This window comes from Colias philodice, chromosome 11, assembly GCF_061535455.1.
Source record: "Colias philodice isolate Cphi_HAF_F1 chromosome 11, ilColPhil1 Martin Lab GWU primary, whole genome shotgun sequence".
Taxonomy (NCBI): Eukaryota; Metazoa; Arthropoda; class Insecta; order Lepidoptera; family Pieridae; genus Colias; species Colias philodice.
In genome coordinates, this window is record NC_143096.1 from 6287532 (window position 1) to 6305904 (window position 18373).

Genomic DNA, 18373 nt, shown 5'->3' on the forward strand with positions numbered 1-18373 from the left:
TTTAAATATTACTCACGATCATCGCGTATATGCGGATTACGAAACGACGGTTTACATTCGGAAATCGATTAGATTTCCATTTAACAAAAGTTCGTTACGCTACTATAAATTAAAAACAGTTCTATATAAGTATACATCGTTTTCTATCGTCTATAATATATTTGTCACGGAAAGGAACATAACATTGTATACACTAAAACCGTATCGAGTTGAGCAGCACTGGAAGGTGGCTCCGAAACAAATAACCGCACACGGAATTACAATTATTCTATAAGGTATGCCTATTCTAAGGTATCATACCCGCATGGTAGAATACGCTATGGGTGAAATGTTGCTATGTTTCGATGTTCGGTGGTATAACGCGAATCATGTAAAAAGAACGCTGGATGAAAGTGATGGGGTGTGTTTTGGCATGTATCGAGTTTAGCACGAAAGTTATTTGCTGCTTATTTTATTTTTGAAGTAGGCTTCGCAACTACATATTTGTTATTCTTATACCACCTCATAACACCAAATAGACCAATAAATCGCCAATGCGCAGCTTAACCGTCAGCGTTCTTTTTACATGACGCGACCTATAACGTGGGCGTGTGTCTGGCGAGGATGTTGGCGGGTTCAGTGTTGAAGAACTCGAAGTTGGTGTCAAGGAAGAGTTCTTGTAAGAAGCGTCGCGCGCACAGCATGTAGGTGTCGCGCGCGAGCAGTGCGCACACGTCGGAGTACACGCACGCACTGCGGAACACGTCCGGGTGGCGCTGCTTCAGCGATAGCAGCGCCGACCGCGTCTGACAGTGGATTTATTTATAGAAGGCACAGTGACAAAATACAATTTGTAACATTCAAGCGTTATAATTGGAAACAAAAGAAATATACCTGCTGCTAATTGATAACCTTGATTCAATTTTAATGGTTATTTTTTTACTAGATTTCCGCCCGCGGCTTCGCCCGCGTTTTCAAAGGAAAACCCGCATAGTTCCCGTTCCCGTGGGATTTCCGGGATAAAACCTATCCTATGTGTTAATCCAAGTTACCCTCTATATGTGTGCTAAATTTCATTGTAATCGGTTCAGTAGTTTTTACGTGAAAGAGTAACAAACATCCATACATCCATACTTACAAACTTTCGCCTTTATAATAGTATTAAGATTTACTTTATACAAGTGTTAGAATAATATTGAATTTGCAGTATAAATGTTTTTACAAACCTGTTTCAAATGTATGGGGTTGGACATAAAAAGCACGTTGTGTAAGAGCTGAGCCTGCGGCGTCGGCTCGGGCGGGGCGGGGCTGCTGCGGTCTTCCGCCGCACTCACGCCTTCCATGTCTTTATAAACAAACATAATATTATTATGTTATTTATAATTAAATAAGTAGGTAATTAAAGACATAACGTTTATTAAAGGCATTCATTCTCATGATATGTATGATATTCATATCATCATATTCAAAACAAAAAATTCTTAATGAAATTTAATAATTTAAGAGGTCACTGAAATGTAGCAAGCGAAATAAAAAAAGTTCTGATGTACTGAATTTACAAATATCCATAGTTTTTAATCCAATAACGATCACAGGTAAACATTCTAATGCGTAGTTCTAAAACATATAAAAATACTAGATTTCCGCCGGCGGCTTCGCCCGCGTTTTCAAAGGAAAACCGGCATAGTTCCCGTTCCCGTGGGATTTCCGGGATAAAACCTATCCTATGTGTTAATCCAAGTTACCCTCTATATGTGTGCTAAATTTCATTGTAATCGGTTCAGTAGTTTTTACGTGAAAGAGTAACAAACATCCATACATCCATACATCCATACTTACAAACTTTCGCCTTTATAATAGTATATTAAGATTAAGATACCTGCAAAAAATGCTTCGCGTAGTTCATGAGAAGACGGCGGCCTAGTCCGAACGCAGGCCAGACAATCCCTCGTTGCGTGTTTCCATTTGCTCGGCTTACTCTCCACTCGGCTCAACGTGCCCACTAGCGTGCTGCCCATTGCAGTACTAGAGCTAACATCTTTCCCCAACGCCGGTTCCACACTCTCTGTATCCTTAGCAATAATGTGATTCTTGTCATCTGTGATGTTGGGTTTTGCGAGTTCCTCTGTAGATTTCTCTTCTATAATTTTGGACGTTTCCATTGCGTCGTGGAGCGGTTTCGTGATTGCTAGGGGGAGTGGTCGATGCGCGATGGTTGTAGACGAAATATCTGTTGTATTTATTGTTCGTGTTAATATTAGAAATAAAATAAATGTAGATAAAATAACTTACTAAAGATAAAAATTGATTCATCCAGTAAAACATTTCGTTTCGTACTTATCAAAACAGTTTATAAATGGGAAAAATATATTTATAATTTTAATAAATACCTTTATTGGCTATATTTTGACTATCGGGTGTGGCACGAGACTTGTTGTCGGCGCTCGCAATGCTCGAATCGAGGAATGAAGGTACTCGTGTTCGATTAGGAACTATTTTATCGTTTATATTTTCCGGTTTTAAATCCTCGCTGCAATAAAATGATAATTTTGATTATTACATATTTCGACAAAAATTTTTGCTTCGATTTTCTTTCATTTATCACAAGACAGTTTGTTGCAAAATTCAGTAAAAATGGAAATTCGTGTTTTCTAGTTTCTGATATTGAGATAAAACAGAATTATGCTACGCATCTTTTTTATTTGAATCCTGCGGTTACATTACTCAAACTTAACCAGAAAAGACCGACTATTACCGCTGTGTACACAACAGCGCTAATAAATATAATATGTATATGAAGCGACACGCATGCACACGGCGAAATCGAAGGCGAAGTGCACGGTACGCATATAAATTATAGTTAATATAAGCTCAGTTATTATGTGTACCGACACTTATGGCTCTATACGCAGAGACGTTACGGCATAAAACGTGAAATAACGAATAAATTGACTCGAGGATGACGTCACCGCGACGCACGTTACCTATTTTTCTATTTTCCGTGACACTAGAGTGTAAATCTAAACTAATACATATTATAAAGTTGAAGAGTTTGTTGGTTTGTTTGAACGCGCTTATCTCAGAAACTACCGATTCGAAAAAGAAAAGGATTCTAGATGGACCGATTTAAAAATTTCTTTCGGCGTTATACAGGGTGTCCCACTTTCGGTATACTAAGCGCGAAGGGACTTGTAGTTTTGCATACACTGATCACGTAAAAAATACTCAAATAACAAAATTACGTGAAAAATTTTTTGCTAAATTTTTCCTTAAAATCCATGTATTCTTCTCTAGCTTCGCGCAGCCGGCATATATCGCTTTGCTAATGTGAGCATTTTGTCTATGAAAACATAATCTTAAACGATAGCTCACGTGCGGGTGGCCAAGTTGGGCGGGTTGCTTTTTAGGGATGTACACATGGAATTTTAAGAACTCCTCTATTTGAAAAAAAAATGCGTCTGGAATTTTATAAGTATTTTTTACGTACTCAGCGTATGCAAAACTACAAGTCCCTTTGCGCTTAGTATACCGAAAGTGGGACACCCTGTATAGCCCATTTATCGAGGAAGGTTATAGGCTATGTATCATCAAGCTCAGACCAACAGGAGCGTAGCAATGCGGGTGAAACCGCGATGAACAGCTAGTATAGGTCGCGTCATGTAAAAAGAACGCTGACGGTTAAGCTGCGCATTGGCGATTTATTGGTCTATTTGGTGTTTGAGGTGGTATAAGAATAACAAATATGTAGTTGCGAAGCCACGACTCGAGAGCCTACTTCAAAAATAAAATAAGCAGCAAATAACTTTCGTGCTAAACTCGATACATGCCAAAACACACCCCATCACTTTCATCCAGCGTTCTTTTTACATGATTCGCGTTATATCTCATATACTGACTCGGGGAACACATCGGCGAGGTGCAACGGCAGGCAGACGCCCATGTAGTGCGGCGGGGGGGCGCGGGGCGCGCGCGGCGCGGGGCGCGCGGGGCGGGGTGTGCGCGCCGCGCCCGCCACACCGCTCTGCCACAGGGGCCGCCAGTCGTCCTCCACCAGGCTGGAGAACCACAAATAAATAAATCACAAATTTATTATCATGTTTTTATGGCTTTAATTATTCCTTCCTATACTTTTGTGAATATATATTATATTTATACATATTCTTATACTTATCTTAATATTATATTCTTACATATTATATTTATGCTCCGCCCTATTCCTCTCCTCTAACTAATTTCCTTCCGTACTCCGTTGTCTGGAAGAAATCGCTATTTAGCGATAAGACCGCCATTTGTTTTAATTTATAATTAGATTAAGTTCATATTTAAGTTATCTAAGAGCAATAAAGGATAAATAAATAAATAAATATTCCAGGCTCCAGGTATTCCGTGTATTTTCACACACGGTGCGATCTGATCCCATACTAAGCTTTCGCTTGTGTTATGGAAACCAGATAGCTGATAAACATAGATATATAATTTTAAATACTCTAACTCAAACATTTATTTATTCAATTAGACTTCTTTTAGAGGCACAACCGTCATTACATATTTTTAACATTTACCACACTAAATACTTATATAGATAATTTACACGCAGACACAAGCAAACACCTATGTTCATCACACAAATATTTGCCCTGGGTGGGAATCAAACCCTCTGGCTTGGAAGGCAGGGCCACTAAGCCAACCGGTCAGTCAAATGTAATATAAATATATGAAGTGAAATATTTGTACCCCCTTTCGCCGCTTGAAGTCACGCCACTCGGTTGGGGCATTCAAAAGAATGGCATTTGTAACTCATCATTTGAATGAATTATTGTCTAATTTCAATCACTTGGTATTATAATACGACGACAAAACTCTTTTACATACTTCATAGTATCCGAGTAATGTTTAATCCTGACAGTATCTATCAGATATTATGTTTTTGTAATAAAGAATCTAATATCCATTCTTTATAATATTAGTAGGAAAAACAAACGGATCTAACGGTGATCCCCATGTAAACAAAATAAGCAGCACGGCTAGATACGCACGGCGTGGTTTACAGTCATTCAAGCACGCACAATACAGCCTTACATAGAAAATTTACAATATAAACAAAACCTTTTTATTCAACTATCTTAATTGAATCAACTGGTATTGAATTCATATATCTCACCTTTTTTTTTTAAAGTGGGGAAATCTTGCATAGATACCCACGGCCTCCGGGGAAGAGGCCGTGGGTTATGTCGGATTTCTACCAACCAAAATCCCACTGTGTTCCGTCAAGCCTCATCAACGACAGGGCCACGGGTAGAAGGTAGAATTCGTCCGTGACCTCTAATATATCTCACCTGAGTTTAGCCATTCGTTCTCTATGAATTTTAGATTTCTCCCGCATCGACGAGTAGGGTTTGCCACGCCTACTAAAGTCCGGTAAGAGCCACACGAGTTCATCAATATCACTTGAACTCGTTGCTGCGCCCTCTGATACGTGCGGTCTGTAAATCATTCTAATATATTTAACACCATAGATACAAAAATAAGGAAAAATTGCATAATAATAATAATAACTAAATAATAATAAAAGAATAGTTATATAGTAGCTATATACATATTAAATTAAACTTACCGTCTATGTTTATTCAACGACTGTATTGTAGCGTATCCAGACATATCCAATTGGGTTGGAGGAGAGCTCGCCGGGTCGGGCCCAGTAAAACCTGATGAAAAATTATACATTTCGAAAATACTAGCCAATGGACTCAAGTTTGGCGAAATATAAGTCAAGTAGCATGATTTAAATGTTTATAATTTAACTAGCTTTCCACCCGCAGCTTCGCCCGCGCATTCAAAGAAAAACCCGCATAGTTCCCGTTCCCGTGGGATTTCCGGGATAAAACCTATCCTATTTCCCGGGATAAAAAGTAGCCTATGTCCTTTCTTGGGTATCAAAATATCTCCATACCAAATTTCATGCAAATTGGTTCAGTAGTTAAGGCGTGATTGAGTAACAGACAGACAGAGTTACTTTCGCATTTATAATATTAGTATGGATAACAGCACTTTCAAGAATAAGTCATATTCAATTGAGAAGTAAAAAGATTTCTTACTAGAAGTCGATATGCGTCTTTGTGTCTCGGCCAGACGCGGCCGGTGCGGGACACTGCTCTTCATTCCGTACAAACTCGAAGAACTGGGGATGGGGCTTAGTGTTAACACGCGATCCCTGAAACAAAATTTTTTCAACCTGTTATAACTTTTTCAATACAAATTATACAAATGAGGAGGACAATTTATATCAACAAACATAAATCAGCACAATATAAAATGACGAAAGAGTTAAAATGAAAATAAAAAATAAATAAATTTATAAGAATCAACTAATACAATAGGTTTGGAAGATAGCGATATTGTTTATATTGGAAAATTTTACTTACGGAATAGCGTATTTTCCTAAGAAGGAATCGCAGCTACTAACACCACTCGTGCTTGATTCACTCGTATTCCTCACCCTCCCTTCGTGAGCTTGATCGAGCGAATTCATTCGACCTAACAGTCTATTTTCCATATGCATTTTATGTCCGGTTCGTTCGTATGTGGAACAATCTCGAAGAATATCAACTGTCCTTGATTCAGTTAACGATCTCTCGTGGGAACTAGAACAGCCTTGTGAAGGAAGTGTGTGGGATTTTCTTTTGTCTGGTTCGCGTCTATCGAAACTAATTTTATGGTCTACGACATCTTGATCTTTTTCTTCGATACAAATAGCGCCAATTGTCTTGTTCAATCTAGCCGATTCGGAGTGCAAACTTTCTGCAGTACTCTGATCTGTGTGATCTGAATTTTCGCTCAAATCAATATCGAATGCATTGAATCTTCGATCAGGTGACGTAACGTAAAAGTGTGATTTCTCAGAGAGATCTGTTCCGATTGCGTAATTATCGTCTGATATGATTGGAAACTGGTCATGTCTCGTATGTCGCACGCAAAACCAACCTGTAATGCGATTAAAATTATTTAAAATTGTAGGTGAGACTATTCGATCAATAACTATATTATTATAAAATAGTTTGTCCTTACCTAACTCTGCAAGCAAGTTAGCGCCATCATAAGTGCTACCAATTAGACCAAGAACGTAGAAAGCCGTCGCTCGCACTGAATAAACGGGGCAATATTTCGCTAGTCTCACAATATGCACTGGCACAGAATCTTCTAGAAAATTATTGCTTAAATTCATGACAAGTTGTAGGCCGTGTGGGGTGACAGCAGCACTGCCGACTGCCCATAGAGATGCTTTAAGATCCATCACTTCTTGTTCATTTGAACACGATTTCCGTTGTAAAATCTGTTGAAGGAATATATTTTTTTTATGTTTCATATGTTTAGATTATGAAAGTTAATCGATATGCAAAAAATCCAACTAAAAGGACCATTAAATTTAAAATTATAACATTGATAAAACAATACTTTACAAGTTATCATTGGCAATAAAAAAATATTACTACATTATTGCTGTTCAAACACGGGATTATACGGGACAAAGACTAACAGTCAAATTTTAAATTTTGAAAATTTGAATTAGAGGCAGTACCTATTGTTTCAAATAAGGTTATAAATTCAAAATTAATCATTTTAAATTTAATCCTTTAATTAGTAATATAAAAAGTCATCTCTTTCTATTCCGTCATCACATATGACCAAAGAATCGATAAAGACAAAAACGGAAGAGGACCTGATAGATCAAATGGCTCTTATTTTGATTGAATGTGCAATATATGTAGTCAGTTAATATATAACAGAATGTAGAATAAAGAGAATGTCATAATCCATACTAATATTATAAATGCGAAAGTAACTCTGTCTGTCTGTCTGTTACTCAATCACGCCTAAACTACTGAACCGATTTTCATGAAATTTGGTATGGAGATATTTTGATACCCAAGAAAGGACATAGGCTACTTTTTATCCCGGGAAAATGACGCAATCCCGGAAATCCCACGGGAACGGGAACTATGCGGGTTTTTCTTTGACTGCGCGGGCGAAGCCGCGGGCGGAAACCTAGTGTAGAATAAAGAGAATGTCATAATACATTATAATGTATCGTCACCTTATAATGGTGCGGCAGGGCAGCAGCCAACAAGGCACGTGCAAACGGCGGAGCGGCAGCGGCAGACGGAGCAGATGGAGCAGCTAGAGCAGCTAGTGCCCCCAACGCGTGGGGCGGCAGGCGCGCGCCGCGTCTCGTGCCCCGCGCACGACGCACGCTCTCGTGCACTTCTGCTTCTACTAGCCGCACGTACCTGCAACCAAGCATACACGATCACTTTTGCGAAGCGAGCGAAGTGAAACTTCTTTAGGCGCGTTGAGAGTAAAATTTCAAGGTCGCGTTATCGCAATACAGTCATGTCATGGAGTAAGGTAAGTACCTCAATCCGAACGCGCAGTCTCGCTCGATTCATACAATAGTGAAGACATAAGTTGTACTAGTAAATCGGTTTGTTTGTTAACAAACTAAATTAGAATTTTGAACTAAATTGACTTCAAATATAAATGAAACAACCGTACAGACAATGATAAAAATGATGATAATTTAAATATGAATATATAAAACTGATCATACAAGTTTGTTTAAATATATATCATTCAGCATAAATAATTTAGATACATTAAAAGGCTACTAAATATAGTCAACCCGTTAATAAAATTAAATAAATAAATATTTCCATCACTTTTTACTATGTCCTTACCTGTAGTTGTAGGATTTGTCCCAGTACTGCAAATGTTTATTAATAAAGGAGATTGCATCATCGTGCTGTTGGTATCTAGCTGCAGCTATCTGCAACGCAAGCCACAGCAAATACGCTCTGTCCCCAGCAGCGGATGTTTCCACAGACGCGGGTTCACTGTTCTTTCCAAAACCACAGCTCTCACCCAAAGTATCCCGTAAACCCATCATTTTTTCTTGGTATATCTGTTACAAAATAAAAATATTCCTTCATAAAACATTCCTTCGTAATTAAAATGAAATCTTGTAATATAGAAAAATTTATTAAAAAATCTATAATATTTATTAAACAGCTAACAGGAATAATAACAATTAGATACACCTTCACAAAACATTAAAAAATATTGTTAATACATTACTTGAAAAAAAAATTGGTTGTTTGTAAAGTCGGTTTACTGACGATAGTTGAACGTGGCAACGTCCGATTGTGCTTCTTTGTCGCTCGTTCCGCGCTCTCGCTCGCACTTCAAGCCTTACATGGAACGCCTCAGAGCGAGGTAACGCCGCATGAGTCATGTTTTTTCGTGCGTGCAGCCGGCTCTATCGAATTATAAGACGTTGTCACGTCAATAAAATTACGCTACAATATAGACTCACCGGAACACTAAACGCTTCCTCCAAAATAGCCAACGCATTCTTAACCACAACTTTTGACTCATCTCTTATCTGTCCCACTAACATTTGCAGGAGCCATGTATCCATATCCACACCTTCTGAAATCTCTTCATCTGCACGCGAAAGTTTCCAATGTTCTTCTAGTAAATTCTTTTTTAGCTTTGTCTTACGTCGAACTAATTCCCGCGACTTTCTCGAAGCACGCATTAATACATTTAGGAACTGGGTTGCGTATAATCTTGAAGCCTGATTGTTACATGTTAGGGTTTTGGCGAGTATGTCTCTAGGACACGCATCTAAAGTGTAGTCCAGACTGGATATAACTAATTTGACGTAACAGCTGTGATGCGTCTTTGTGGCTAGTTCCAAAAGGCTAAAATAAAATGGAATATACGATATCATCATGATAAACGTATACACGCACGTACAGTTGAGATACAAAAGTTTCAGATAAGTGTTATACAAATGAGTTTTACAAATGAATTAATTTAATTTCACAGGACATTTGTCCTGCACTAATTATTCTTATTAAAAATGTAAACAGGTTATAATAATAGTTACCAAAGGGAAAACTTAAAAATAAGAATGAAATTGAAAAGTGCAAGGTGAATAAGAGCTGAATACTTACTTTTCATAGAGTTTAGATTTCTTAAATAGCCTCAAACCCGTATTAGAATGACAAAGTTGTCCAATAAACAAGAAATACATTTGACACATCGTATTACACATGTGCTGCGGACTAAAGAGACACTCGTGCGCTTTCTTCCCAGTTTGTATTGCTTCAATTTGACGGTTAACATCATTGAAAAAATCTTCCAAAAACTTTTTTGAATCGGTCTAAAATAACAAGCAAAATATTTATTTAACACATTTCCACAAATACAACATAAAAGTAAAAATATCAGAAAGCATTTACGTCATTATGTTGTAATAGATGTCTTATAAGCTGACACCCAGCTCTCGTCGCAGAATGCCCATTGCATGTAGTAGATAAGTCTGTGTGAGAGTATTTATTTGACGATGGCTTCAGATAATTTATAATTCTGCTCGCCCATGCCTTGTGACAACTGTCACTTAAATTTAGCAATGGTGTGTCTGTTTCCTAAAATTTTATGTAAAAATTAGTTTTCTCTATCGATATGTTTGTGAATAACTTTTTTCAAACAGAATCTGCTTTAAATGTTACCTTCAATATAGTGCGAATAATTTCCCAATTCCACGTATTACCATCTTTCTTTTGCATAACCATTGACGACTTAATTAAATTATCTCTATACCACTCAAACAAATTGAAAAACTTGGCCGACTTTGTCACTTTACTCACTGCGGCATTAGTTCGAGAGGTAACACTTTTACTTTTCACTAACGCACTAACATTCCTCGTCGCTACATCGGCTCGTGATCCGACACTGTGTCTTTGTTTCGGTTCGCTCTCAGTATCGGATTCGTCCAAAAATTCGAAACTGTCTTTGTGAAGTATACTTTGATTCTTAGGCTTAACCATACTCGCGTTGCTTTTCTCTTTTCGACTCTTCGTAACATCTTCTGATCTAATTTTGTAAGCTCCGCTACAATACTGAATGATGTGGTCCAGGAACAGGCTGTTGCTAGCTGGTCTTGCTTCTAACATAGAATGCAATCTTTGTAGAGCAGCAACGGCAGCCAATGCCTGGGGCTTGCCCGCAGACGCTTGCGACACGAGTGCAGGCAACGCGGGAGTTATGTTACAAATTTGCGGTGGTAACAATATGTGTACTAAATGCAATAATTGCCCTAACAATACGGTTGCTCTGACTGATATAAAAGTATCACTTGTGACTATCACTTCAGCTAAACCATCAAGAAGGCCAGCCTGAAAATAGAAATGTATTAATAATTTGCAATTTCCATTCTATTACTATTTACTAGTAATGTAATATAACTTACCTCTAGGAAACACTGAAGTAATAGAGCAAGATGAATTTCAATTATATCAGGGCCAGTAGCACTTAGGTGAGGTAGAATAGCTATTCCTTCGGCTGCGACAAAATCTTCATTAAGTCGCCAAGAGTCCTAAAAATATTACATAATTGAAGTGCTCATCACTAAAAAGTAAGTTTTCAAAATATAAAATTGATTTTGAAGAATATTACATACCTGGAAATCGGACGGATCGACAGCATCCAACGCTACGGAAATCTCATCCGTCCATTCTGGTTGACGCAATCCCACAAGTTCATAGAGGAGATCCAAAATAGCTTTCTAGAAAATAAAAATAAAATGAAATAATCGACTTCAATTTCGTTGTGCATATTTCATAGAGATAACAATGACTAAAAATAACATTACGTGGTTTGCGTTTGTTTTTCTATAAAATAAATTATTCAAAATAATTGGGGCAAAGTAGATATGTCCGCATGTGGTGTACTCAACGAAACTCATAATTTTTACACGCTGATTATCTTAATATCTAATATATATATTATAAAGGCGAAGGATGTATGGATGTATGGATGTTTGTTACTCTTTCACGTAAAAACTACTGAACCGATTACAATGAAATTTAGCACACATATAGAGGGTAACTTGGATTAACACATAGGATAGGTTTTATCCCGGAAATCCCACGGGAACGGGAACTATGCGGGTTTTCCTTTGAAAACGCGGGCAAAGCCGCGGGCGGAAAGCTAGTTATAAAATATTGCTTCGTGAGGCTGCTCACTGTATGGAGCATTCAAAGCCAGTAGAATATCGCAGCACGGTACTCACTCGGACCTCTAGCCGAGGCAGGTGCAGCGAGGCGACGAGCGCCCGCAGGCCGCCCGCCGCGCGCGGGTGGCAGAAGTGCAGCAGGCCCGGCCAGCTGCGCAGCACGCACAGCAGCGCCAGCCGGCTGCACGTGAAGCGCATCTCGCGCTCGTCCCTATCGTACACATCTCTTATTACTTTTCATTCCTACTAGCTGCTCACATCTAGGGCATGCAGAACCGAGTCCGGTTCCAAGTTTCTGAAACCCGGTTCCAAATCGAGTTCAGAACCGGGTAGAACCGGGTTACCCGGTTCTTTTATAATACCTGGGAAAAAAAATACAAAATAAAACAAAAGTAACTGTAAAAGTACCTGATGGGCCTTTTATTTTACGCGGCTTGTGTCTTATTTTATTAAATTAATAAAGAAACAAAATTTCAATACTTCTCTTTATTTATCAGTCTTATAAAAGTACCTTGTTATCATAATATCACATGTAAACTTAAACCTTATTCATTAACTGCAAACTGTAAAGCAAAAAACCGGCCAAGTGCGAGTCGGACTCGCGCTCCGAGGGCTCCGAACAAACCTATTTTTTTTATAATGTTGTAACTTAAAAATTTATGTTTCTAGCAATTTCAAGGCTCTGTGTTCATGAGAAGTACCCTGTAGTAGCATTTACGGCTGTATCTTTTGATGCGTTGGCTCCCGTCACTTTAACTAGCGTCAATTTAACTCCCACCACTTTCACTCGCGTCACTTTAACTCACGTCACTTTAACACACGTCACTTTAACTTCCGTCACTTTACCTCCCGTCACTTTAACTCGCGTCACTTAAACTCGCGTCACTTTAACTCCCGTCACTTTAGCTCCCGTCACTTTAGCTTCCGTCACTTTAATTTCCGTCACTTTACCTCCCGTCACTTTTGTGATTCGTTATTTTAAACTACATTTAAAGTTTCCCTTTATTATCTATAAGTATCTATTCCCTATATCAAAATAATTTTGACTTTAACTTTAACTTCCGTCACTTTAACTCGCGGCACTTTACCTCCCGCCACTTTACCTCCCGTCACTTTACCTCCCGTCACTTTAACTCGCGTCACTTTACCTCCCATCACTTTAACTTCCATCACTTTAACTTGCGTCCCTTTACCTCCCGTCACTTTAGATTCCGTCACTTTACCTCCCGCCACATTAAACTACATTTAAAGTTTCCCTTTATTATCTTTAAGTATCTATTTATTCCCTAAATCGAAATAATTTTGACTTTAACTTTACCCCGCGTCACTTTACCTTCCGTCACTTTTGTCATTCGTTATTTTAAACTACATTTAAAGTTTCCCTTTATTATCTATAAGTATCTTTTCCCTAAATCGAAATAATTTTGACTAACTTTCACTTTAACTTTAACTCCCGTCACTTTAACTTGCGTCACTTTACCTCCCGTCACTTTAACTCGCGTCACTTTCACTCGCGTCACTTTAACTCCCGTCACGTTAATTTGCGTCACTTTAACTTCCGTCACTACCTCCCGTCACTTTTGTCATGCGTTATTTTAAACTAGGAAACCTATAGCATCTAAGATTAGATAACCAATCAGAGCCACGAAAATTCGCGATGCACGTGAGTCTGACGTTGCCAGATAGAATAAATTTGTTAAAATAATGCTGCAAAATATATATTATGCTTCATATTTTAATATTTTGGTCGGAACCGGGAGATCCGGGTTTCATATTATTCAGACCCGGTTCTCAAGATCATCAAAAAACCCGAGTTTACCCAGGTTTTTCGAAACCGGGTAAACCCGAAGAGTATTCCCAGGTATTATAAAAGAATCCAATAATCCAAATTATTTAAATCTGTTCAGTCATTATACAGTTATATTACACATAATTAAAACGATTTTTTTTACGTAATATATCTCTGATCATTTAAGACACTAGATATAAGCGAGTTTCTAGTCAAAAGATTAGCATTAAATGGACAATAAATGTCTATTACATAAAAAGAAAACATTGCTTAAAAGTACAACACAAACATACCTGCTTGTATCTGTTCCTGCAGGTCGAAAGTGGAAATCACAATATGGAGAATTAAGACATGTTAAGTCCACTCTTGCGGAATGTCGTGAATGGGGATCATTTATGATGTGTAAGAGCACTCCACAAAGAGCCTCTGCCATACGTGGCGTAGCACATTCTGCTAGTTGGCGAGTTACAGCTGTAACCCCTCCACAGGATATAAATAAATCGGGATTCAACACACCTGGCAATATAAAAAAGTATAAGTAAATCTTTACACTAACATAATATTATTATGAAAGAAGAATAATATTGGTGTTGTATTTCTGTTAGTTCGACCGCCTCCTTGGTACAGTGGTCGACGCGTGAGTGTAGAACCGAGGGGTCCTGGGTTCGATTCCCGGTGGAGACGAAGAAAAAAAAATGTCTCGGCCTGGCACACAGAACGCTGATGTCCCTAAAGAAAATCGATCAGTGAAACAGATGTATGAATAATGCATCTGCCACTTACCCCACTAGAGGACATGGGACTTCACTTTTATTTCTGTTAGTTCAGTTAAAACTAATTAAGGGACTAAATTATTAAGGGTTATAATCACTAACATTCAAAAAAACTTACATATCTCAGCTAACGTAGCTATAGCTGGTCTAGACAAGCGGTCGCCCGTGCCGTCGCCCGCACAGCCCGCTCGAGCAACCGCCGCGAGACACCGCAATAGACCTTGCTCGATGTACGCAGCTCTATGACGTCGTATCGATTGCTCTGTGCCCCCTACTACGGCGATCACCCGTCGAACTACCCTCAACGCTTGCGCACGTTCCTCTTCATTGCGCATCATCAGATCCATTGATCTTGGTCAAATAGAAATTTTAAATGCTTAATTTTTTATTTAAAATTATAGAATCAACACAAACATGTTTTACTGGTCATAAAAAAATAACATTTCATGTTATGAATATTTTATTTTGATAAATTTTTACCTGATTACGAGGTATGGCAATTTGAGTGCATTGAATGAAGCAACATCACTTTCGCATCTTATTAAATATCTCAAGACTCGTAAAGCTGTTGCCCGTATGAGCATAGATTCATCAACAAGGCTCACACGAATACTGGAAAGATGGAATATTATTATTTTTAACAGAATATAAATAAATATATGTTAGGACCATTACACATTTTTTCACACAAATAATTACATAAAACTAAATCTTTCAAATTGGTATAATCTACATGAATCGATACATAGAAATTATAAAGCGCAAAGTTTGATTATTTCATTGTTTGGAACTAAAACCGCTGTGCACAGCTAGTTTTGGTCTGCCGTAACAGCGTTTGCGCTCCCGTATATAATCGAAAATTCTAGAGAACTTTAAATTATTTCATTACTTTTATAAAACATATAATATGTATTTTTTATTGCAAATTTTTAAGCATAAATCTATCATATAATGTGTATTTTTTTAACTCTGTTATATGTACTAGAAATTTGACGCTATATACGCATAAAATTTCATCATCTATTTTAACTTAGATTTTCTTTGAATTTTTGAATAAAGGTACTTAAAATTCCTCGAACACTTTTTAGGATGTCAGTGTCTTTATTGTTGTATTTTATAAGAAAACTTCTTCTTTTAAATTCTGTTTATACTACAAAGACACGAGCATCCCACATTGAAAATATTGAAACACGCCTCAGGTTATTGACTATTAAACAATCTGGACAATGAAAATCAATAAATTGTCTTGGACACTTTTAAGATATTGAATAAATCTTAAATTTAAGATATTATAACACATTGTTACTAATTTAGTTTTCTTAAGAGCGCATATTACGATAGATCGCGGCTTGCGCTATCCTTTTACTATGAACAGCATAGGTCCACAGGAGAGCGCCGAGCAACATGTCCTCTCTCTGGAAAGGCTCGCTGCCGACTGATTTTAATCGGGTCGCGCGCAGTGTTTATAGTACTTTAAAAAAATTTGTAGAAAAATACTAGAGGTACCTTAGTTGATTTTTTAAATTTTATCTTATAAGTAAGACATTCTTTTATTGCAATATGTATAAATTATATTCAATAAAGTCAAATATCTTGGTGAAAATAATCATTTTGTCGACTATAATTTCTAAAAAAATTCACATTGTTCGGATTTTAATTTCGTAAGTTAGGAGTCCAAAACAAAAAAATCTTTTAACTAACTATTTTAATAAGGATTTTTGCAGTTAGTTAAAAATAATTGTGTGTTAGATCTGTCAGCAATTTCAGATATTTTTAGCTTCGAAATTGACACTAAAAGTGAAATCAAGTAATCATCGGCTCAGTTATCTTGATGGTATTCACATATACTGTATTAATTGAAAAAAACTCTTAACTAACTACATAGACAATAAAATTTCCTAAAATTATTAGTAATTCATATGTTTGTAAGATAAATGGTTGATGGACAATCTGGTTTGAAAAATCACATATTTGAGCCAAACAGCGCACGGACCGCGTACACGGCCTTAAACAAGCTCCTAAAGAATTACAGAAACAAGTCAAAATCACTTTAAAACCGATATGGCCTCTTAATCACAATAAATAATACTACACTATACAATATCACTAGAAAATCTAAAAATTAAATTAATAATGCTTTCCATCAACTTAAATTTAATAAAGATAATGTACTAAACAATTAATATCTTACATAAAGATAATAACCCATAATAACATATCAATGAAAACAGAAAAATACAAACCATGACATTAATTCATCAGTAGTAAAACCCAAATTATTTCTAAATTCCTTGCATAAATGAACTAATGCAGTCAAGTAAGAAACTCTTAGACTTTCAGAGCTATTTTTTTGAACAGTCCGGAGACCTGACCTAAATTCATTTGTTATACTCTTGGTGGTAGGTGATGTATCATGATGTTTTTTTAAATACAGTCCTTGAATTATATCGATGATATTTTCTTCGGGTGTTTTATTTTTAGTGTCTAACCTATACGATTCACCACCAGTTTTTCCTGAAAATTATTGATTAATAGTTATGAAGATTTCAATATGTATTAAAACAAAACGTTTTCATAAATATGAGATTACTAATTAATAAATTTGTGTGCGAAAACAGTTCTTATTTGTGAGAAATTATGAAGAAAAGGAATATTTACCTTTCCTTCGACTCAATCTATTTTCAAAGGTGGCCATTATAACATTTTTCACGGTATTTACGATGGATTTTGTAACTGTTAAATACACCAATAATGATCAGAATATTTCTTTCTTGTTTTCCATATTTTTTGTTCGTGAAATCGAATCGAATCGTCCAAGAATACTTATTTTAAATGTATTTTTTTAGGGAACGTATCGTGAGACGCATTGTAAATTGACAGTTGACATCTTGATATTATTATTTTTAATCTGTATTGCATTAGATGCAGTGAACACAGATGCCACTCAATAAACTTACGATTTGTATTTTTTGTTTGAATGACCTTATTGCTTATTGAAAAAGTGTACGAGGACAATATAAATTATTGAAATTTAGATTCTAATTAACGTATATAGTGTTAATAAAATACGGAACCATTTAAAAATGTATATTGTGGTATTTATGTACGATGGTTTACAACAAAATCATTATTTGTGAGTTACATTTTAATCATTAAAAATGAATAAAATGTACGAAATAAAATATAATTAAGCTGTTGCATAGCTTCTATCGCGGGCCTTGAACGCGGAGGCCGGAGACCGAATCCAGAAATTGCGTAAAGCGTCTTATTTACGGTCCATCTTGACGTACGTCCCGCCAAGGTCATACACTCGGAGAAATTATCAAGCCTGGAGAAGTAACAATTAATTGAACAATATAGCACTAGCTTGGCCTTTTTGGCTTATGGCAAAATGTCATGCGAAAAAAGAGGACAGATATATGTCAGTTCGACAGTTTGAAATGACATGTGCCCATGTCAATTTGTTTCAGTGACCAGTCTGGTCACGGACGCATGGTGATTTTAATTATTATTTTTGAAGTGAAAAACGAGTGTTTTAGTTTAATTTGTTATTTTATGAAAAGACAATTGACTAAAGATAACATGGCTTGTGTTGCTTACGGCTGTAAAAGCCGTAGTAATGTGAAATCGGACGAAGATAGAAATTTGTCATTTCACAGGTTAGTGTTTTGATCAATTTTTTTGTTAATTGTATGATAAATAAGTTAATTTACCTTATTTTCTTAATCATCTATGTTTTATCTAACCGTAATCATT

At 36.8% G+C, this 18373-nt stretch overlaps 1 protein-coding gene across 2 annotated transcripts; it reads right to left on the bottom strand.

Annotated features, from left to right (window-relative positions):
- Nucleotides 1-311: 311 nt before the first annotated feature.
- rictor (rapamycin-insensitive companion of Tor) lies at nt 312-17490 on the bottom strand. Of its 2 annotated transcripts, none has more exons than XM_089700844.1 (24): nt 17276-17490; nt 16861-17131; nt 15098-15229; nt 14736-14968; nt 14138-14360; nt 12119-12266; nt 11501-11605; nt 11291-11416; nt 10551-11216; nt 10281-10466; nt 9993-10201; nt 9347-9737; nt 8712-8935; nt 8072-8264; nt 7045-7309; nt 6402-6960; nt 6075-6190; nt 5594-5684; nt 5316-5462; nt 3876-4034; nt 2370-2509; nt 1859-2209; nt 1206-1324; nt 312-785 (listed from the first exon to the last, which is right to left on the bottom strand). In XM_089700844.1, exons 1-24 carry the CDS (start codon nt 17310-17312, stop codon nt 576-578), a joined length of 5301 nt encoding a protein of 1766 aa, XP_089556970.1. In that variant the 5' UTR covers nt 17313-17490; the 3' UTR covers nt 312-575. The 2 variants fall into 2 exon arrangements, with proteins under 2 accessions (XP_089556970.1, XP_089556969.1); XM_089700843.1 differs by having other exon boundaries at nt 12113-12266.
- Nucleotides 17491-18373: the final 883 nt, after the last annotated feature.

Bases quoted from the DNA above. Each gene is read 5' to 3' on its own strand.
- rictor (XM_089700843.1), bottom strand. From the start codon at position 17,312: ATGGCCACCTTTGAAAATAGATTGAGTCGAAGGAAAG. The intron at 17,132-17,275 runs GTAAATATTCCT...AATAATTTTCAG, and splicing joins TAGATTGAGTCGAAGGAAAG to GAAAAACTGGTGGTGAATCG. The intron at 12,267-14,137 runs GTATGTTTGTGT...TGTGTACGATAG, and splicing joins GCAGGAACAGATACAAGCAG to GGACGAGCGCGAGATGCGCT.